The 23,887-nt window shown below is 36.9% G+C and overlaps 2 protein-coding genes across 3 annotated transcripts in view; one reads left to right on the plus strand and one right to left on the minus strand.

Moving 5' to 3' along the window:
- syk (spleen tyrosine kinase) overlaps positions 1-9,938 on the minus strand; it is a 30,619-nt gene extending 20,681 nt beyond the window's left edge. For both annotated transcript variants that reach the window (XM_036595379.1, XM_036595378.1), the window contains exon 1: positions 9,642-9,938. The gene's annotated coding sequence lies outside the window, so the exon portion shown is untranslated. The remainder of the gene's footprint in view (positions 1-9,641) is intronic.
- Positions 9,939-19,759: 9,821 nt separating this feature from the next.
- LOC118825116 (GTP-binding protein Di-Ras2) lies at positions 19,760-23,612 on the plus strand. The gene is made up of 2 exons (XM_036595656.1): positions 19,760-19,923; positions 20,817-23,612. The coding sequence occupies exon 2, from the start codon at positions 20,832-20,834 to the stop codon at positions 21,429-21,431; it is 600 nt and encodes a 199-aa protein (XP_036451549.1). The 5' UTR covers positions 19,760-19,923; positions 20,817-20,831; the 3' UTR covers positions 21,432-23,612.
- The last annotated feature ends 275 nt before the right edge of the window (positions 23,613-23,887 follow it).

A 23,887-nucleotide genomic window follows, 5' to 3' on the forward strand; every position in this document is an offset into this window, starting at 1 on the left:
GCAAAATAGTCTCTAAATAAAACATATTTTTTCATATTTACTACTCATCTGCCATCATCAACATTACAGATAAAAACAGATAAAAAAGATACGTGTCGTTTCACTGATCATTTTCATAATAAATAAAATAGCCCTCTGGTTCCTATCACCACCACTGTAAAGAAATCTGAGTCTCTAAGTTTCTCTACAACTTTCTATTTTACATCACAAATCTGAATGCTTATAGAATTTTGAAAAACATTACTTTAACAGTGCTTTAATTTCTCCACTTAAATGAACTACTAGTGAGAATTAATTAAATAATTAAAAGATAATATAAAATCACAACATGCATGTGTTATTGCTGGTAATTACTGCAATTTCTACGGCTTTAGTTATCCTTTAGTATAACTTTGTTTAAAATTGTGCATGACAAACAAATACAAAAAACAGAGAACTCAGTCTGCAGTAAAGTGCACAATTATAGGAATAGATAAATTAACAATCCACTTTACATAATTTTCCAGTCGATCAGCCAAGACATGTTTGGTGTTTTTTAGTTTTTTTGCACTGAAGCTACAAGGCTAACATAGCTAACAAGTAATGGAAGCCTATCAGTTAGCACTGTGCAAAGTACGAGTCTAAATCAGTAGACGTACTGTGTCTGACTCAAAACCTGTTGAGTTGTTATATCTCTAATACACTTTCTTATGTGGAATCTGACACTGTTTTAAATATTGTTATCTTTAGTTTTGGATGGGGCAAATTTCAGACATCATTCAGGGTAGGGAAAATTGTGTCTTTTTGATGAATTGTTATGATCAATAAATCTGATTTAAAAGACAAACTGAACTGGCAAAATTATGGCCAGTTGTTCTGTTTAATCCTAAACAGTGTTTTAAGCTCTTCAACATACACAAAACACTCAACACTGTATTGCAAAATGGGAGACACAGATTCTGCCACTGATCTCCTGGAGTATTTAACAAAGAGAGTCTTCGGGGACTTCCAGATGTAGAGTGCAGCTCTGCACTGTTAAGAAGCACTTGGGTTGAAACCTTTGGGAAGTAGCAAAGTTATTCATTTAACTACATTTACCACCAGCATGATGGTAATGTTGCTTTTTTCCACATCAAGTAGCTTTTCAGTAGTGAAACTGCTTATTGATTAAGTAGCCGGGCAATGTCGACATGCTACATCATTTAATTTCCCGTATCATATATAAATGCATAGACCTTTCTACTGACTTAGTTCATACTGCAGTCCCATAGTTAAAAATATGTTTAAAAAATATATATATTTATAAGGATTATATTAGGATATATTTAAACCCAAGGCATTCATTGAGGTATTAATAAGCTACATATATACAAAATCATCATTTGTAGGGTACTTTCTATTGGGAGGTGGGTGTCTAAAACCCTAACCCCTACATTTCAACTTCAACTGTAAACATTTTTTTGCTTTTTTTCAATTTTATCTTTAAACCGATTGAAATTGAAAGGTTTAAATTTATCATGAGTTTAACTGAAACCGAAACACTGAGGCTGTGCCTGAAACGTAATAAGCGCTGTGTACTCATACACTCTTAAAAAAGATGGTGCCTCAAAGGTTCTTAATAAAGAAAATGGTTTTATATAGAACCATGAACACTCAAAGAATCCTCTGCATGATTAAAGGGTACTTTGCATTATTAAATGGTTCTTCAGACTAATGGAGAATGTGCTGTATATGGTTCTATATAGAACCTTTTTGAAAATGGTTCTATACAGCACCAAAAAGACTTCTTCTACTGTTACAATGTCAAGCTTGTAACAATAAAAGAGCGTTTTGGGTGCTATAAAGAAAACTAAAACATTCAGAGGTGAGTTGATTGATTGATTGATTACTGTTGTTACATGTAATGAGCTTTTGAGCTCAGCCTGCCAACTACTGACTTTCCAAAGGCAAACTGTTAGAACAAGCTGTTAGACTGGCAGGTCAGTACAGTTTAAATTAGTTTCATAGAAACATTATTTATGAAATAGCTTCAATGTAGCAAGCTACTTTAGCCAGGTAGCTAGTAATGCAGCTAGCTGCCTTTCTCTTAAGAGCTGCTTTCATGTACATGAACTTTGTTTTTTTTTGGTAAAGTAACTCACTGATATGTTAGCTTGTTACATTTTTCTATGTATCTCACTCAACACTGCTATGGCACCCCTGCCCCACCCTGACTGATAGGATCATGAAGTCAGAAGTGTACAAAGATATGCGTCTTGGAAGTCCGCAAAGAATCTGCTTAAACAACACAAAACTCACAAAATAATGCCACTCGGTTTGACATTTTGAAATGAACTTAATATATTTATACAAGTACAGCACAAGCATCCAAATACTTTTTAGGGCAACTATGTATGCAAGCAAATCTCTTGTAGAACTTCAAAACATGGTTTAGCACCAGATAGCTGGAGTTACATAGACAACACTGATTACATATCAAATCAAAATCCCTTAGAAAAAGGGTTCAAGGGCTCTTTAATAAAGACAATGAAGACTTAAGGAACCATTTGCATGCTTAAATGGTTCTTTGCATGGGGACATGGTTCTTCTGTGTTGTTTTTGGTTCTACATTCTAAAAAGTGACGCGTTAAATAACAACACACTAACTTGTGTTACCCATTTTAACACTTTTTGTGTTATACTGTTTTCTTATGTAACACATTGTGTTAAAAGTAACCCAAAAATGTGTTGTCACCAACTGTCAACACTGATGTGTCTGATTAGAGACAGAATGTGTTGTTTTTTAACACATCATCTGTTTTAAGAGTGTATGTAGAACCTTCTTGAAAAGGGTTCTATATAGCACCAATAAGGGTTCTTTTTTGGTGCTATATAAAGCCATTTTCAAAAAGGTTCTATATAGAACCATATACAACACATTCTCCATCAATCTGAAGAACCGTTTCACCATGCAAAGAACCTGTAATCATGCAAATGGTTCTTTGAACCATTGTCTTTACTATAGAACCCTTGAAGAACCATCTTTGTAAGAGTGTATGGAATTTTAACCCTACACCCTAAAAGTGAGCTCTTCATGTAACTCTAATAGCATATTGAGCATACACTCTCAAAAAGGATGGTTCCTTAAGGGTTCTTTAGTAAAGAAGTTGTTCTACATAGAACCATAAACACTTAAATAATACTTTGCAAGATTAAAGGGTTCTTTGTATCATGAAAGGGTTCTTCAGATTTCTTCTGATGGAAATGTGCATGAATGTGCTACAGGCAGTTCTGTATAAAAGCTTTTTGAAAAGGGTTCTATATAGCACCCAAAAGGGTTCTTCTATTGTTCAAAGCTCATATTCTAACAATAACAGAACCCTTTTCAAAAAGGTTCTACATGAAACAATCTACATCACATTCTCCATCAATCAGAGGAACCCTTTTAAGATGCAAAGACCCACTGAATCATGCAAAGAGTTGTTGGAGTGTTCATGGTTCAATATAAAACCATTTTCTTTAGTAAAAAACCCTTGAAGAAACATCTTTTTTAAGTGTGTAGTAAAACAAGTGGTTATATATAGAACCATGAACATTAGAAGAACTCTTTGCATTATTATAGGGTTCTTTACATCATGAAAGCGTTCTTCAGATTGATGGAGAATGTGCTCTCGATGGTTCAATAAAGAACATTTTTGAAAAGGGTTCCATATAGCACCAAAAAGGGTTCCACTATTGTTACAAGCCAAAGAACCCTTTTTCGTACCATACAGAACCCTTCTTGTTAAGAGTGTATTGCATATCTGTCAACACTCTCTAGAGTGAACTCACACTATGTGAAGTGTGGCTGATGCTTCAGGCAACAGCAGCGCGTCAAGCCTGTCTCAATCAGCAGCCTCACACCTTTTTTTACACTTCTTTTTTATGCTCTTGGGCTTCTTTTCTTCTCTGTCAATTAAAGAATAAAGTAAAGAATGAATAGCGTAAATAGGGTAAAGAATAAATAGATTAAGCAAAATTTGTGTCCATTTTTAAAAATGATAACTTCGGTTTTCACAAAAGAATACAACCTCATGATATGAATGTCAATATTTAGAGGCTTGCAAACAAAATGCACCAGCAAAACTGTAGTGCCACACTTAAAAAAGGCATTTAAACAATATGAGATCAATGACATTTTATCTTAATGGCTGCAAAAACAAACTAAGGAACAGGAGGGCAAAAATCAAATGATATATAAAATTTAGTATTTAGTAAAGAAAAATGATTCTATATAGAACCATGAACACTCAAAGAACCCTTCACATGATTACAGGATTCTTTCCACCATGAGAGGGCTCTTCAGACTGATTGAGAATGTGCTGTAGATGGTTCTACATAGAACCAAAAAGCCAAATAACCATTTTTTGGTACTATATAGAACCATTTTTGCTAAGAGTGTAGTTGTTGTTGTTTACAGGCTCTAATTGATCTAAATAAGTCTTTTTTTATGTTGCCTCCAGTTGTTTTCTAGGACACGTGTCAGGCTCCAGTCCTCACGGGCCAGAACACTTCAGACTTCAGCACTCTGCCTCATTAAACACACCTGATTTAGCTCAACAGCTGTTCAGCAGGGCCTTTATGATTTGAGTTCAGAGTGTTAGATGAGGGCAAACACTTACTTGCATCTGGAACATTGCTGCTAATACTGTATACTGCTGGTAATACTGTATTCTACTCAAGTACTGTATATTTCTACCTCAGTAACTGCTGTGCTCACGTATGTTATAATATGACTGCGTATACCCGTATCATAGTATGTTAAATATCTCTGCACCTTATCATCACTACCTCATGCTCAGAAGTGAGTGCTGTGTCGGTGCTGCCCTGTCCTGTCTGTTTACTGTGTCTATTGTCTGTTTTATTTATCGTATTTATTGTATCGTTTCTAGTTTAATGTTTGCACACTTTTATCTGCACGTTTGCACTTTGTCTGTACTGTACTATTTTGTTCCATGTTGCACCATCGTCCTGGAGGAACGTAATTTCGCTCCACTGTGTACTTGTACACAGATGGAATGACAATAAAAGCCTCTAGACTTGACTTGACACTGATCTCTGCAGCACTTTGGCCTGGAAGGTCCCCAGTTTGACATGCCTTTTCTAGAAGTACTGACGATGTTAATGACACATACGATGGTAATGAAAATACGTCCTGCCCACCTCAATGTTAGAGTGAGCATTCCTTTCTTTATTGACTTAAAAGACAATTTTTGCAGTATTTTTGCAATTCATTTTTTTAAGATGTAAACAAAGTCATTCAGAGTGGTTTGATGCGAAATTCTTCATTGCACAGAAATGTATCAACACAGTTATCTTTACAGTGGTGGTGATAAGAACCAGGAGTCACAGTGACTGCAACTCAAATGCAGACATTTTTAAATACTATCCAAAATCACCAGGGAACCTACACATATCTTCTGAGATTTTATGTGAAATGTTAATGAAGGTAAAAAAGTGTTAAATGTGAAATAAACAAGTTTTCTTTGGGGACTATTTTGCCCTGCATGTACCTCTCCACCTCAAATGTAATACATGTTTTAGGTCATAAACTCATTTCAAGACTATCATAAAACAAAGTCTCAGCCATCAGGCAGTATTCTTAACCATTACATGTGATAACTTTCTGTGAAATATCTTTCAGAGGCATCAAACGTTTCAGACGTCTGGTTCCCATCAACACCACTGTGAACAATTCTCGGTAAGTTTCTCAAATGGAGCACTCTGAATGACTTTGCTTACATCTGCATTACATGCTGGAATTCCTCTTTAAGCGCACAGCAAGTTGAGCAGCTAAAGATCTACGAGCGCTGGTCACATAAGAAGTTGTAAGGCATAAGTCATGAGTTTCTACACGTTTTCATGTACAAAAATAATTACACATGTTGTCACATGGTTCAAAACATCTAAAAAGCTAAGCGTAAACTCATAGCTGTGTTCTTCTGTCAGGGTTCGCATGTGGTTGTGTTTACTGCTTTTACTCAGATTAACCCCTTAAATGGCCAGGGCCCACCAACAGGACCAAAGTTTCATTACACACTTCTATAAGCTAAAAATAGCTCAATCAGTTTTCACTGAAATCCCTGTAGTTACTGAACAATAAGCCTTAATATGTAATAAGCCAGAGATTTTAAGGGTTCAATATAAATTGCAATTTGAATGTTGTTGCTATCAAAAGAAAACCATGTATCTTCATTTTTGTCCAGTTTTATGTTAGTACATCATCTTAACACACCAGCAGCTTTTTACGTGTGAAAATTTCACAATGAATGGGCCAATAGGAATGATCTAAAATCACTTGGAATAAAACCTCTTTACATCAACTTACATTGAAAGGTAAGAGTGTTGTTGCCCTCTCCTGTAAAGTTACTGTTTCAGAGATACTTGTTTTAATTTGGACAGCGACAATATGTTTACTGTGACTTTACTTTACTGTACAACCTTTCTGAACCACATGATAGTAAATTAAAGTTGGAAAATGAAGTGCATGAAGCAAAATGAATGTCAGTTGGAATACTGTGTAGAATATTTGAATGTAGATGGAATATACAATATTAGCCACGGCCAACACACTGTTGTATGTGAATGTTCAAATGACACATTTTATTTCTGTGCTTTTCTATGTGAGAATAACACTCTCTACAGAGAACACACTTCTGCTGAATTTAGCATTTTAGGAAAAAAAAAATACAACACAAAATGTGGCCTGTGCAAAATTTATGGCACATTTCATATTTTATGTTTTTTTTCCAATATTAAACTCAGCAGATAAAAAGAAACTGTGCACTAAAATTTGCAGAAAAATTACCATGTTTAAGTTTGTTCCCTATGAGGAACATCATAGAGGATGTTCACTGAGAAAATCAACGCATGTCATTTTACCAGCGTTGACTTCTGCATACCGTAACCCCCACTGTAACAGCAGCACAACACATCTGACATTATTCCGAACAACTAAATACTTGAATGCTTGGATTCTTCCATCTGTTGCCTTTTTTGAGTACAGAAGACTTTCTGTGTGCCTTTAACTGTTTAAACATGTCAAATAAAGCAACAGGAAGGTTTACATCCTGCTGTCCTTTTCAGACACAATTCAAAAACGCAGTGCACCTCAGGCACTTTGACAAAACCTCAGTGTTACACTTATACTTGAAAGAGAAAAAGGGCGAGCGCAGGTAGAGACACGGCTCTTCGAACGCACAGCCCTGACCACAAAAGGTTCCATGCAGACAGCTTCACTGGGCACAAAAGGCCATTGTTCTGGTAACGGCACCTCAGACCAAACAGTAAAAGAGCGGCAACTTTCTAAACACATAAAGAAATCAGATTACACTGCAGGTCACCTGTCTGTTCCAGTGTCAGCATGATCTCCTCATGGTTTGCCATTATTTCAGAATGATGCTGAAGATGTGAAAGCCAGTGCATCATGACTGTATTTCAGTACTTACAAAACACCTGTTGCTGAGATGAAAGGCAAGCATTAAAGGGGAATTTCACAGATTTTCCAACATGCTGGCATAATGCGAAGATGTAAACAAAGGATGCAATCCTTAACAATTTAAATGTCTTCGCAGTTTCACATTTTATTCACGATCCAAAATGACCACTGAGCCTACAGTTTCATATGTAATGTTGATAATGATAAAATATTTGTAAATCTTAAAAGAAAAAAGATTATTTAGTAACTATTTTGCCTTACAACACCCTGTATGTATCCCTCCACCACTTTAAAATACAAGAATTTTATTTCACAACTACCATGAAACAATGTCTCGGGCATCAAGCAGTGTATTCGTAACCACTTTATAACTAGTAATAACTTTCTGTGCGGTAGCTTTTAAGCTCTTCAGATCTCTGGTTCCTATCACCAACACTGTGAACAACTATGATGGCACATTTCACATCAAACCACTACCTACAAGACCTTTCTGCATGCTTATGGAATTTTTATTGTGTAAATAATACTCTAATAGTTCTTCAACAATATGCATTTAATGGAACTGTAACGCTAAGAGGCTAATGCCACTCCTCAGTGAGAACTTCTCTTGAACTTCACTGGCTAAGAGCAAAACTGCACTGAAACGCTCTTCCAAGTGCTGACAGTGAGTAATGGTTTGGAGAAACATGGTAAATTCATGGAATAGTAATGATCTAAGGAAAATATTCTTCATGCAATAATCTCTGTTATTTCTGAGCACCATTTTTAAAACCCCACATGCCTGCAAAACATTGCTTCTCGACTACCCAAGGAATAATACATGTGGATGTTCTGGGACATCATACTCATACTGATAACAAATGTCTTTATATCAATAAATCAAAATCAATATTAATGATCAGAATATTTCTTAAGAAGGAAGTTACAAGTGGAATGGAGCAGGGCACAAGCTAACGTGGGGTAAAATATTTGGGAATATTTAATGTAGTTAAACAGACTCAAGTACAGTTTTGGTTATGTTATCATATTCCCATAGCAACATCTAAAAAAAAAATGGTACTTTTTCCTTTGCATTGTGGACAAAAATAAAATTGATGCAGTTTGTTTAACTAATCATTTATTTTAGTGAATAAATGTTATGTGTTTGTGTTAGAAAGCTCCTCTAGTTCAAACAGTATAGAATCGCATTGAACTAATTTTACTGTTGGAACAAAACCTTGTATCTCCAAAATAGCAACAGGAGAAAGGAAAAAGATTCGTAACTTCAAATGGAAGTTAATGGAACAAGGAGTATTACCAAGTCATTTTGGACCATTTCTGTTGGTCCATTCATCATGAAATTTTAACATAATGCAAAAAGTTACTGGAGTTTTCAAATTATTCAAAAAACAACAAAAATGGAAATAAATGTTTTTTGTGTGACAGTGACAAATTGAGTTTGCACTGATTTGGCAGACTTTTGGTGAATGTTGCAATTAGCCCCTAGTCTCTTGCTATTGACCCCACCTATGGGGTAAACGGTAGCATTTGCACTCCTATCACTTTCGGCTGAATTGTTCATAAACAAAGCTCACATTTTCACTGGCAGCAAAGATGTGTAGGTTGTATAAATAAAAAAATATTAATCTTGATTAAATACCATTCAAATTATTTAGCAAAAAAGCAAATGTGTTGGGTTGCACCCTTCTAGAAAAAAGCTTACATAAATGTCTCTAGAAGATACTTCCACCCAAACATGGCTTCAAAGCGAGTAACTAATGAGAGATCAGATATATCAGCCACAACATACACTCGCTACATGCTGTGAAGAATAAAGCCTGCATATTTCAAAAAATTTACAAGAATGTTTTGTTTAGAGCTACTGTGAGTCTGCACATTCATATAGCTTCTGTTTGGTCACCGTCAGTCTTCAAACTATTACACTGTCAGAAACACAAATTATTATTATTGTGTCATAACAAATCTTTACAGTAAGTGTTTTTCTACCAACACAATCATCTCAAACTAAAAGTCTGAACACAATTTTGAAAGTGTTGCAATTTCAATTGACAATCCCCTCACTAGTCTAGGTTTGGATCACTTGCGGCCTTTTCATCATTCACTGCATTATACGAAAATGGACAAGTCATTTATATCGCAAATGTGCATTATTACGCAGCTATTATTACAGTAAAATAAAGCCGTATTAAAAGAGTCATGACTTTACCTTGCAGAGTTTACCCCGCTCTTCTACTTGAGGCTGTGGCAGTGCGCTATGGCGACCATGTTGAAGTGCTGTCTAGTTGAACAGGATGTGGTATGGCCAAAAATGAGCTGGATAGTTCAAACACTGCAGTGGCAGCAGGACCCCACAGTCTCAGAGAAGATCTTTAGTGCGAAGAGCCGTCAGGGCGTGCGAGTATCATCCAAAACCAAGCAGGCGTTCACCCTGTAAAACACAGAGTACGAACTTGTCACAGATCTAAAAAAGAATCAGCTTTAACTGGAACTCTTGGTGAGCTTCCTCATTTTAAGTTACTTGTAGCTACTTCCTTTGGTGTTTTTCTTTTTTTTTAACACTTGACTTCCCCTTTTATCTAAAGCAAAGACATGCTAGAATCTGCACATGGTAAAGTGAAAAAGCTATGAAGATATAATATGTACTGTCGCTGTCAAGACAAAACCTTGTGTGTCCAAACTGATCACAGAAGAAAGAAAAACATCATAAACTTTGAATAGGAATGAAAGAATCTTGTGCATTTTGTCATTTTGGGCCATTTCTGTTGGTCCAGTCATCGTTAAATTGTGACTCAGTGTAAAGACACAATGTAAAGGGCAACTGGTGTTTTTGATTCGTGTAAAAAAAATGAAAAAATGACATGCAAAAATGAAGAAAACTGGAAAAGATTTTGCTGTGACTGCGACTACATATATAGTCTATAATATACTATGTATTATATCTTATTGATTATATATATATATATATATATATATATATATATATATATATATATATGTATATACATATATATATACATGTAATTATCTGACCTTTGCTGATTTTATATTTATATTTATATTTATAGATATATTATTGGTACACATTATTGTGTTTGATTATTGTATTATTACATTATTATTATTATTATACTGTTATTACAGAGATATTAGATACAGTGTATTCTCAAAAATAATGGTTCTTTGAAATTCTTTAATTGACAGCGAACCTTATGTGGAGGTTCCTTAAACCTAAAAACACACTCACGTCTCATTTACAATCACAGTTCTCTGAACATTCATTAAACGGCTCTTTACAGAACCAAAAGTGGTTCTTCTATGGCACTGCTCCAAAGAACTTTTATATTTTACTGTTTAAGAGCGTGAATAATCTCTCATTATATGAATGTATATAAATGAACGTATATAATTATATGAAATTCACTTATTTAACCTGACTATTAAAAATCATCACTGCTGTCTCAACAAAACCTTATATCTCCTTTTTTGTCAAATCAGAGGATTCTTTGACTTGTACATGCCTTTAAATAAGCTGTAGAAACATCACGCACGATAAAGAGGTTTTTTTTTTTTTCACTGTGCAGGAAACTAGAGCAGAGTTTCTGTGAGTAACCGACAGTGCAGACGAGAGCAAATCTAGACTATTAGAAAGCCAAATGAAATGAAACTGAAATCAGATGACCAATAGCTTTTCAGCCACTGTGTCATATGATGTCTTGGCGTGAGGGCTGAAAGTTCTTGGTTCCAGCAAACAAAAGCAGGAAAAAAGAAAAAAAGTGATTTGCCAACAAAGCTAATAAAAAGCAGAAATGATAATAAAAAAGTCAGTATGTGTCAATAGATCTTAGATATATTTCTTTCTTTTATATTTTCTGCTGTGTCTTTAATAACAGTCTGGGTTTAAATTTAGCTTTTTAACACTGCACGGCTGGATGACAACATACAAAATAAGTACTGTGTTATCTATTCAAAAACATTACTGAACTACAAAAAATGCAACTTTAAAAGTTAAAACTTGCAAATGACATAAATAAATAAAGAAAGAATATTGTCATCTGCTACCTAGAAGAATTAACAAAATAATAATAATAAAGTAATAATAAAAACTAACATCCAACAGAATTATGGTTGTAATTAACTGCAAGGTACAGGATTAACGTGTATATGAAATATAAGCACCGTAGAGAGTTCACATGTGTGGTGAGCGATGTTGTGGGATGTTACGGTAAGTGCAGTTTGTAATGTATCTGTGTGATACAGATCAGTGAGGTGAAACCAGTCGTGATGTTTAGTGATAGTGGCCTGTTTATGGCATGCTGCCTTCTTCCACTACACCTGCTCTGTGTTCACTTCCCTTCCTACACAAATCTGTACATTTGACCATATATTTCTATTTTATATATTCCTTTGCACACCGTAAAAAAGATTTGTTGTTTAACATAAGAAAGTAAGTATCTTGGCAGACTTCATATTTGTTCAGTTCATTGAATGTCAAATAGTAACTTAACAGTGCAATAATCATTCTGTCAGATGAATAAAGTCAAAGTTGTAAGGCAGCCTGATTTACTTACTTCCTCAAAGTAATAGATTATTTTTCTCTAAACAAAGAATAAAAAGCCAGTTGTTACTTTTTTATGTAGTACAGTATAATGAAGTACAGTATAGTATAGTATAGGATAGTACAGTATAGTGAATAATATAACATATTTAATAGTACATTTTAAAGGACTCATACTGTATATATTTACATGTATTTTATTTTTTTCCTGAGTTTTACTTATGATGTTTGTGTGGATTTATTTATCAAAAACAGTCATAATTCATTTTTTACAGAATCATTTTCCAAGCTCTCTTTATCCCAGCTACTTTTTCTGCTTTTAGGGCTGAAGTACAGTCATATGCCAAAGTTTCAACTCCCCCAGTCAAATTACACATTTTGTTGATTTTTAAAATAAATAAAATGCACAATATAAAATGTGCCTTAACTTTTGCACCAGCTGCTTTGTTTTTCTCCTAATATGTTAATTTAACCAGCTAATTAAATTGTGCATTCAGCTATGCAGAAGTGTGTCTCTGTAGAGGATGTTAACTTACTTTCTAGAAACTAGAAAACTAGAAAATCAACAGAACATGGAATTTGACCAGGGTGCCCAAACTTTTGTATTTGACTGGATGTTAATGACCTGATTCTAATTGGCTGATAGGCCTGTATTCATTCAAAATGCAGGCTAAAACACTTATAGCTTCAGTGTGAAGGGGCGGGGCTAAACTGCTAAACTAAATGGCACATTGTGAAACTTTAATACAACATCAATGTTTTTTATTAAAAAGGAAGGTACGACTTCATTTTCTATGATATGAGCTCTTTAAAAGTAGTATTTAGTAGTCACTTTTTAAAAATTCAGTATTTAATAATCACTTTTTAAAGACTTGCATCAGCAGCAAGAACACCCCAAAAAACAACAATAATAGCAATAATACAAAAAATTATTATTATTATTATTATTATTATTATTATTGTTGTTGTTGTTGTTGTTGTTGTTACTATGGTTATTGTGCTTTGACTATCCTTTTTGCTCATGACTGTGACTGAAAAACATCTTATAAAGTATCAGCAGCTCTATAATTAAACAGGTGCACATTTGACTGACTGTAACTGAAAAAGCCTGTTCTCAGGAGACTGAATCAAGCTGTCTCACAGCATTTTGCAACTGTGTGACATTTAACTCGGCACACTCGCTTCAGCTACAGCTACTGCATCATAAGTGGCAACTCTCCAAATATTTTTTTTCTTCTTTTTCATGACTTTGTGGTAAAACATTTTCTCTTTTCATCAAGCAATCTGAGGATGCAGAGGTAGAAGTCTCATACTTCAGACTATTTTTAGAGACCCCTGCAAGTTCAGCGGAAGCCCCCGGAAATGATCTTTCTTTCCAGGTGCACAGAGCATGACTATACACACCCAGATGAGATTAAATGGCTTTAAATACCACCGACCACCAACAGGGGGCAGAAGTGCGCTTAAAGACAAACAACAATAATTGTACACATTCAAGCCCAGTATAGAGAGGTATTCTGTGTATTTTATATATTAAGGGGAAAGATGGAATATCAGTTTGAGATGTAAACAAAGTCATTCAGAGTAGTTTGATGTGAAATAGTTCATTTTAGGGAAACTTGCTGACTGAGGTTTCTATACAGTGGTGGTGATAGAAACCGGGGGGTAAGGATGTTAAAAAATATACATTATATTTTATTTACTATCAGAGTATTTTATATGCAGTGTTGATGATGATAAAACAGTGGTAATTATAAAAAAAAAAAAAACAGGTTTTTGTAAAACTATCTGGCAATGTCTCAGGCATCAGGTAGCATATTCATAACCATTTCATATTATAACTTTCTGTGATGTAGCTTTTAGACACATTAACCTCTTCAGACGTCTGGTTCCTGTTCCACCTGTGATGTTCCTGTGAACAATTTTGACCCATTAAGGTTCTCCAGAACAGAGCATTTTACACCAAACCATTCTGAATGACTTTGTTTCCGTCTTAATCACTTCATTATTCAGAAATTATTAAAAAATCAGTGGAATTTCCCTTTAAGAAATTTAGTTTGCATATCAAAAGAACTGTTGGTGCCAATTCCCTTAGCTTTTTCTGGTTTGCTCAACTTCTGTTAATAATTAGTCACATTGATTGACATTCTGTTGTCAGCATGAAAAGAAATATTTAGTTGAGCTAAAATAAGAAGAAGTACAACTAACAATCTAATAATCTAATCTAATCTAACCTCTAATCTGCCACGTGGTTGGCAGCAGCATTACCCACTATACTACACCACTCCCTGCATAACCAGTAGAAATAAATAAATAGGGTCATTTAATGCAGTATATATGATTTACACTCCATGTACTAAGCACAGATGTATACATGCTAAAGACAGGCAGTGAGACTTTTTATATTTGTATATTATGAAGTTTTGAACTTTACATGATTGACTGTAAAATATCAAACTTAAAATGTCAAATTGATTAACCCCATAACATCCCAGGCTTATTACATACTAAGCCTTATTACTCAGTAATTACAGGGACCTCAATGAAAAGAGGTTGAGCTATTCTTAGGTTATAGAAGTGTGTAATAAGACTTTGTGCTTGCCAGCCTTTTAAGGGATTAAGCAAAAATCCTTAAAAATATCATACTCCTCTATGAGAGGTTAGTACAGTGTATTGGGCAACACTGCTGCCCATCACACAGCACACCAGGGTTCAATTCGCCTCTGTAACATGATTAAAACCTTACATCACTCTGTATAAAAGTGTCCCCCAAATGCTGTAAATGTCAATATGAAAGGAGAAATGTTAGTATGACTCAAAGAGTTCTGACTAACAAACATTCTTTTGTGAGGCCGACTACATTTTTCTTTTAGTGCTGACAACAGAATGTCAGTCAGTAGAACTAATTGCAGAAGTTGAGTAAAAAAGAGTGGGAACTAAGCCCCCACACATTTTGGCTTGTTACTATTCAAAGCCACTTGTGAGGCAACGATTTTACAATGAAGGTAACACTTTATTGTAGGGTGCAATTCATAAGGCTACATGATACCTACATAAGCTTGTCATGACAATTGACATAACTGTACATAAATGCTTATTCCAATAGGCATCATTTACTGTAAAGGACACATCTGCCAATTCTGATCAAAGTTAGCTAAAGTAGCCTTTATGACACAATAATAGAATAAGCATTTATAAACATTTATGTACAATTCTGTCATTTGTCATAACAAACTTATGTAGGTGTCCTGTACCCTTGACTTTAACTGTTCTTTGTCTGTTTTGTCATCTAAACCTCTAACAGTGACAAGTGGCTAATAGCTACTAATGCAGTCTGTTTTTTCTACACAAACTAAATAAGAATAAACAACAGAAGTTCCTGCCCAGTGAAGCAGTTGAAAACTGCATGCAAATATCCAAAGAAAACCAAGTCAAACTGCACAACTGCAGCATACAAGACGATAGAGCCTTGTAGAGAAACTCTAGTGCTATAAGAAGGTCCTATATCAATGTTCACTTGCTTGCATTACATAAAAAAAACACATCAGACGTCTGAGGAATAAACCTCCTGTAGCATTTAGCGTGCAAATCTGAGACTAAGTACAAATCAGGAGCTGACTTTCCTACGAATGTCAACAATCCATCAATCACAAGAAATATCCAGCGATGCTGTAGTGCATGTTTAGAAGTGCAGATGTGAAAAAGATGCCAACTTCCTGAAAGAGTTGGAGAAGTGTGAATAGCTCTGGTAGTTTAGTGACCAGAGATTATTAAAACTGTGAAAGGAAGTGTGTAATGTTCTGTGGAACTCCATATATAACTCATACAGTTACCAGTTTAGGTCTACCTACATTGTATCTACACTCTTTGTCCATTATATATACTCAACTGTGCAAAAGTCTTTTTTCTAACACTGCTTTTTTCCGATGCTGAAAAATACATAAGTTGGTTAATGGTTGTTTTGACTGGAGTTTATATAAATAAAAGGATGGTCTCTCACTTCTGCACAGTACTGACCACATAAATGCAATTTGTAGATGTACAATTAATAGACTATGGCCCAGTTGTTGCTGCACAGTTTATCAGCCACCCTCTACCCCATCCATCAATAAAAAGTGACCACCAAAGATCACCACTGACCAGATATTATATGGACAGTGGACCATTCTCAGCACAGCAGTAACACCAATGTGCTAGTGGGTGTTGAGCTATTACCAGCCAATCAGACTAAGCAATAAACACAGCAATATATAAACGTCCATTCAAATGTTTAGAATCAATTTTAGAATCAAAAACAATTTTGTTGCAGACACATGTATAAAATAGCACTAATATGATGGTCATATTAAACATTTTAAATTGCAAATAAACCATCAGTTTAATTTATAATTAATGATTGTGTAACAACTATGAAAAATAATTCCAAATCTCTAAATGGTAATATATATATATATATATATATATATATATATATACCAATCAGGCATAGCATTATGACCACCTCGTTGTCCATTTTATCCACTTACTATATAGAAGCACTCTGTAGTTCTACAATTACAGACTGTAGTCCATCTGTTTCTCTGCATACTTTGTTAGCCCCCTTTTACCCTATTCTTCAGTGGTCAGGACCCCCATGGACCTTCACTGAGCAGGTACTATTTGGGTGGATCAGACACAGCAGTGCTGCTGGAGTTTTTAAACACTGTGTCCACTCACTGTCCACTCTATTAGACACTCCTACCTTATCAGAGACAATAGCTCATCTGCTGCTATGGCCACAGGATGCTGCCCACAGTGGACACCTTGCACTGTAAATTTAAACTTAAACTGAACCTAACAAACTCCCTTTTGTATTACAGTATAACTCCTTCTGTAGCATAATGCTCATTTGCACAACTGACCAACACAAGTGTATGTGTGTGTGTGTGTGTGTGTGTATATATATATATATATATATACATAAATAACATGTAACTGGCCACTTCATTAAAAGCACCTCATTGTTTTCCTTTCCTTGTTTCAATCATAGTCCAATTTATCAGCTCTACTTAACATTAAATTATGAAAGGAAATGTGTAATGTTTCGTGGAACTACATATATAACTCATACAGTCGTTGTCCATACGCTGATCAGCCAGAACATTGAAACCACCTTCTTGCTTCTCTATGTCCACTTACTACATAGGCTGCTTCCCACAGGATGCTATTGGTTGGATATTTTTGGTTGGAGGACTATTCACCATCCAGCAATGACATGTTTAAAAACTTTAGCAGCACTGTGGCGTCTGATCCACACAACATATTTATATAAGTGTGTGTGTGTGTGTGTGTGTGTATGTGTGTACTCACAGGGGAGGTCACCACTAGCCATACCATTCACCCTCATGGTGACCACTGACCCAGTCTAACTAACCTCACTCCCCTACACAGAACAACACAATAAACACATACTATAGACCTTTAACTGACAAACAACATTTAAGTCACTTTTCTGTAGGGTGCATGCCTCCCAGGAACCTCCTGGCACAGCCATCAGCATGGCCATGCGTCAAGAGCATCTAAAGGCCAGCGCCAGCCTATAGCCGATCGCTACATCGCCCCCTCCAAAGGTCGACAATCCCCAGGGACCTACCAGCTTGAGCCAAGAACCTGGGCATGTGCAGTGGCCCGACCAGCACAAACACCGTGATGCACTCGCTTCACTTGATATGCCTCTCTCTGTGTGCGTGAGCACGGTGGGTCGCAGTGGGGATATCAGCAAGCATGTGATGGCAAGTGTGATGAGCTGTCTGCCGTACACACTGCCCTCAACCCCCAGCCTGTGGCTTCTGCTGAACCTCTTGGCGGGCATCCTTTTCCCTGCTGACCCAGGCTTGCAGCACTGCATGGCGCAGTGTCCTCTCACTCCACAACGCTAGCTCACCAACTGCTCCATTGCTGGCTGCAGCGCTTCCCCACTGAGGCCTTTGATGGTCCCACTTTTGCCAGCCTCTCTCTCACTGCTGTCATGCCCCACCATGCTGTGGCCTCAAGCCTTCCTGCGCCTGCCCTGTCATTGGGCCTCACTAGGCCATTATCCTGGTGGAGTCTCGCAGTGCTGTCCGTGTTGTCATGATCTTTCACCAGTCTCAACCTCCCTCCCTGCTCGCTCATGAGTTTTTAGAAGCAACAATTCTTACTAGTTCACTGTATCTCAATTCTGACACCAGTGTAACATAAGCATAGCGTAAGACGGGAAGCCATGTTTATTAAACACTAGGCAGAAAGGCACATGCAGAATCACAGACTCACAGGGGAGGTCACCATTAGCCATAGCCTTCACCCTCATGACATCCATCAACCCACAAACAAACAACAACAAACAACAACATACAAACATTTGAGTCTTATGCATGTATATATATGTAAAAGGAAAAAGCAGTGTTGCTGCGTTGTAGTATTATGTGGGTTTTTTAAAGTAACTACAACCCCTAGAAGATCAGCACTGTCATTTCATCTTTGATAAATAGACACAACACTCTTTATCATTTAATGATACCATGATGCCACATGATTTCCCCAAAGACAGCGTAGATTTTTAATTAACTACCTGACGATAAAAGGTGGTTATAAACGCATTTACTTTAGATGTTCCCAGCGTTGGCTTCCCAGCAAGCTGCCCACGCTGTGGGGGTTTCTTCATTATTATTTCCCCACCCGTATTCCGGCAAACCCCGCCTTCCTGCGCGAGGATTGGCTAGTAGTTTATACTCATACGCAGTCATATTTTTTATACTGTATATTATTCAAGAGAACTGTGCTAGCCACTTCATGATGTTTTTGTGTTTATACATTAGCACAATGTATGTCATCTATGGGTTCAAATTGCCTGTATTTTCTTTAGAATATATGGGGTTTTATTGCTTTACTTGCATTACTTCCTTGTTACAGGCCTATTTTATAACCAGCAGGTGCATAAAAACTCTGAATTACAGATATAAATTAGGGATACAATCTGAACCTGAGCAAATCTAACTGAACAGTCTTTTTTATGTGCAGCACTCTTAAAAAAGATGCTTTTTTCAAGGGTTCTTTGCTAAAGACAATGGTTCTATACAGAACCATGGCCACCCAGAGAACCATTTGCATGCTTAAAGTGTTCCTGAAATGGTGAAATGGTTCTTCAGATTTATGGAAAATGTGTTGTACATGGTTATACATATAACCTTTTTAAAAGGGGTCTATACAACACATTCTCCATCAGTCTGAAGAACGATTTCACCATTACGAAAAACCTTTAATCATGCACACGGTTTCCTAAGTGTCAATGGTTCTATATAGAATCAATATCTTTACTAAACAATCCTTAAAGAATCTTGCTTTTATAAAGTTGCCATTGCCACGACCAAAAACGGTTTAAAACAGTAACAAGCAGAGAAAGTGCATGTCTTCAGCTCCTTCTAATTCAATATAAAAAGGCTACACACAAGAACAACAGTCTGTGCTGCCTACCCGGTTCACTGTTTTCGCTCTGCTTTCCTTCAGCACTAAATCCTACTTATTTAATATCCGACGTACTAGCCAATCATAGTGCAGAGAACGAGCTACTATCAGCCAATCGTAGCACATGGAGGGCGGGATTTGCCGGAATACAGGTGGGGAGAAAAACAAAACACCAGCAAAGCAGTGAGATTCCACCTTACGTCAGCGAGAGTGACGTCACGCAGGGAGGCGAATCTCCCCTTCGTTCGATTTTTTTTCATTTATTTAATTATTTATTTTATTTTGCCTTTAAATATCCGAGTCCGTGCTCGAAATGGGTTTTTCAGCGCCGGCTCCGGTTCGTACATGAGGGAGGGAAGAGCACGAACCCGCCAAATCGCCTCCACCTCAGGATACAGTAACGTTACCATGACGGGAGTGTGAAGTTCTCTCTATCCGCCACTGTTTGGAGGTGAGTGGGTCTTTCTTTTTGTTTGTGTGTGGAAATAACCGGCTACGCCCTGTCGGATTCAGTCGACTTCTTTCTGTGTCTCTCAATAAAACAAGTCAGTTAAGCCTTGTTGTGCTGTGAAGCCAAAGAGTCGGTGAAAGTGGCAGAGGCGTCGTACTTACAGGATGCTACGGACTTCCCCCTCTGTGGCTGAACGCTTTGCAGCATCTCTGCATCTTCGCTCCCTGCCTGGCATCAGCAGCGGGCTAACGTTACTTCTGGTTGCCGCACAGCTTCAACCACTGTGAAAAAATAGGATTAATAAAATAATTATTTAAAATAATTAAAAAAACAGACTGTGTCCCACTGAAACCGCCAAACTAGCTGTGCACGCGCTCTCTATCCTTACCATCAGCTACGAGCTACGTTTTGCTATTTCTACATTTCAGCCGGCAAACAAGCCTTTTACGAAAACATTTCTGATCTGTTTCCCAGAAATAAGCGTTTTAAGGCAAAGGAGAACCTAACCAGCAATGTTTTGAACGACTTTAGGACCTCCTTGTACAGTAAAGAGAGACAGTGAAGCCCATGATGTGGAGCTAGCTCGGATATTTACCCTCGTAGGCTGACGCATGGCGGTATACATGGTGTAGATGTTCTTCCAGGCAAAGAGATGTTGCTCTTGGGTTGGCTTATGTATATGAACTGCCACTTCACGTTGGCTTATGGAGATCTTCTCAGCTGGTGTCATTGTAGAGTGCCATTTAGAATACATGTGAAGGGCTTTTTAGCATCTCTACACGTAAAGACCTGTATCTTTTGACTTGTTTAATGCGAAAATGAAAAAAAAAAATTCAAAATACGTTCACTAATCACCATTTCACATCTCTTATATTGTTTCTTCTCCCTCTAAGATCTCACAAAGAACAATGCCGGAGCAAAGCAACGATTATCGAGTGGTGGTGTTTGGGGCTGGAGGAGTTGGCAAGAGTTCCCTGGTCCTGCGCTTCGTGAAGGGAACCTTCCGTGAGAGCTACATCCCCACCATTGAGGACACCTACAGGCAGGTAATCAGCTGTGACAAGAGCATCTGCACCCTGCAGATCACCGACACCACCGGCAGCCATCAGTTCCCTGCCATGCAGCGCCTGTCCATCTCCAAGGGACACGCCTTCATCCTGGTCTACTCCGTCACCAGCAAGCAGTCCTTGGAAGAGCTGAAGCCCATCTTTGAGCAAATCTGTCAGATCAAAGGTGATGTGGAGAGCATCCCCATTATGCTGGTGGGCAACAAGATTGACGAGACGAGTGGCCGGGAATTGGACACCAGCGACGGCGAGGCGTTGTCCAAGAGGTGGAAGTGCGCCTTCATGGAGACGTCAGCCAAGACGAACCACAATGTAAAGGAGCTCTTCCAGGAGCTGCTCAACCTGGAGAAGCGCAGGACTGTCAGCCTCCAGATCGACGGCAAAAAGAACAAGCAGCAGAAACGGGCCGAGAAGCTAAAGGGCAAGTGCGTCGTCATGTGAAGCGTTCCGGTATCCAAACTCTGGGTTTGGCCAGAGGGAAAGCAAAGACATACAGATTCTCACAAGCTAGCAGTTCTAGCAAACACCGTTTACACCTGACAAAGAAAGGGACGCATGCTTAACCATGACACATTTCCCTGGACTGGAGAGTCACTCAGTGAAGGAACAGATGGCTATTAAGTTGGGGTTCACCATCACTTACACGTAAGACAATTTACAGAGACAACCCTGGAGAAACATTCTCAAATTCACTTCATACAGTGATGCTTCAAAAGACATGATACCCTAAGTGCTTGCCTGAGGGTGGATTCACTTTCACCCACTGCAGGTTTGCACCAGATCTTAGAACCCAACTGCAATGCTTAGTGCTTGGCAACCTCTCTCATCCTCCAAAGACTGCACAGTTCAGGTCCGGGTAAACAAAACAAAAACGAAACTTCAAGGTCCACCGATTGGCACTACTAACCACTACCTTTCGCAACTGTGAATAAGAAAGACGTATGATAGGTGAAATGCAAAAAAGATAATTTTAGACAGCGTTTCTGCACGAATAATGCGGCCCACAAGATCCATGCAAAACAAAGCAATATGTGTGAATGTTGCTGTTGCTCAAGAATCACCAAGCTATAGATTGAGCTACTAAAGGTTTTTAAATTGGGTATATTACAATTGGAATCAGTTGGAATCTGGGTGGTGAAACAAAAAAGTTCAAAATAATTCTGAGCCAGACGGTAATGATCATCCTTACAGACAATTGTAGAATGTTTTCATAAACCTTCTCTAAGTTGTAGTTTTTAGTTTCACTTGAAAAGCAAAAAATCTTTTATATAGTCAAATGACTTAACAGGTCATAATGTCAAGTTTTTGTCTAATGATGGAAGACAGCAATCATTCAATATAACATTCCAAACCTTTGACTGTGAAATAATATTCTTAATTTGATAAAGGTCCGATATATATTTTACAGAGTATATCTTCAGTGCAGCTCAATGCCATCATCATTTTTGTTTTGGGCATAGGTTTTAAACACCAACTGACTGAGCTGATATTCTGTAGATTAAGCATTTATTAGCCTTCAATATGAGAAGCTAAACATCAGAAGTAAAATCATACAAATGCAAAATGTAAACACAAAACAGCTCAACCAAGATAAGCTTTGGGCAGATGGTTGAAACTGAAATGGCTCTTTTAAATTGGTCAGACATTTAAAAGAGCCACTTTAGTTTCAACGATCTGTATGTTGCAAGACTAAAGCCCACAGGTAGATTACATGTTTATTTACCAGTGAAAAATGTAAATGTTGCAGTGCAAAGAAAAACATTTAGAAGAAAATCCTTTTTCCTCTGAAATATAAATACCTCCAAAAACTGAAAGCTTACAGTAGAATATGTCCCAGATCTAAAAGCTTATTTACAGATAAACTAACCTTGTGTCCCATTTACCTTGTTATGAAGTAGTTTGGTCCAATGAAACTGGCAGAAACATTACATAAAGCTTTGTGATAGAATTGCATGATTCAAGCAGCAGCAGAACAGAGCTTTCAGATACTGGCTGCGCAGAGCTAACACAAAAAAGCCCTTCTGTAATTTTCCTACATCATACTCAACAAGCAACCAAGTATGTTTCCAAATATCAATAACTGAGTACAACCTTTTTTGAGAGGAATAACTCAAATGTGTATATTTTAGCATGATGGGTCTTGTAATTATAATGGTAGAATCTGGCTTTCTGGCTAGCTTATATTGCTGCTTTGGCTGTCTTTCTTTACATCGGTACTGCTTGCAGTACAACAGATACAGTAAAGCTATTTATCTGTTATTAAGTGCTGTATTGTCACAAGAATGTCACTAGTATGGTCGTAACCAGAAGACGTAAAGAATGGCAGATAGACTTTGCCATAGTGAACCTGCAGTAGATGACCAGACATCTATATCCAAAAATCGTCTTTAGCTATAGGCACACAAGTTGTGCCAACAAGAGTTGATGGTATGTATTACTTGGGTGAGGGATGTGCTTAGATTCAATGCTGAAGTTTCTCGAGCCTGTTTGTTATGCCAGAATTGTAAAGCAAATATTATGCTGTTTTGATGAAATGCCTGTAAAACATCATGTGTGCCTACAAGTTTATATAGTATTGTATATAAGTCACAAAAATAAAGAAAGTTATGCATTTGATCTTGATTCTGGAATATTTAAAAATTATACTATATTTTTTATATATACATTATATACACATCATTTAAAATTATAGTTTCATATTTTAGTATATGGATAACCGTATGAAAAATATCACAGATACATTTAAAGGTTGTATGAAATAACTCTACAGTGTGTTTGTGTGTGTGTTGTTCTGTCATTTAAAGACTGAGCATGTAATGTCATTGCGCTGTAGATATTAGATGGTTTGGGGAAAACTTGCTTTTGCTCTGTTTAACTATTTTACCATTTTTAACCTT

Source organism: Colossoma macropomum, unplaced genomic scaffold (genome assembly GCF_904425465.1).
Source record: "Colossoma macropomum unplaced genomic scaffold, Colossoma_macropomum, whole genome shotgun sequence".
Classification (NCBI taxonomy): domain Eukaryota; kingdom Metazoa; phylum Chordata; class Actinopteri; order Characiformes; family Serrasalmidae; genus Colossoma; species Colossoma macropomum.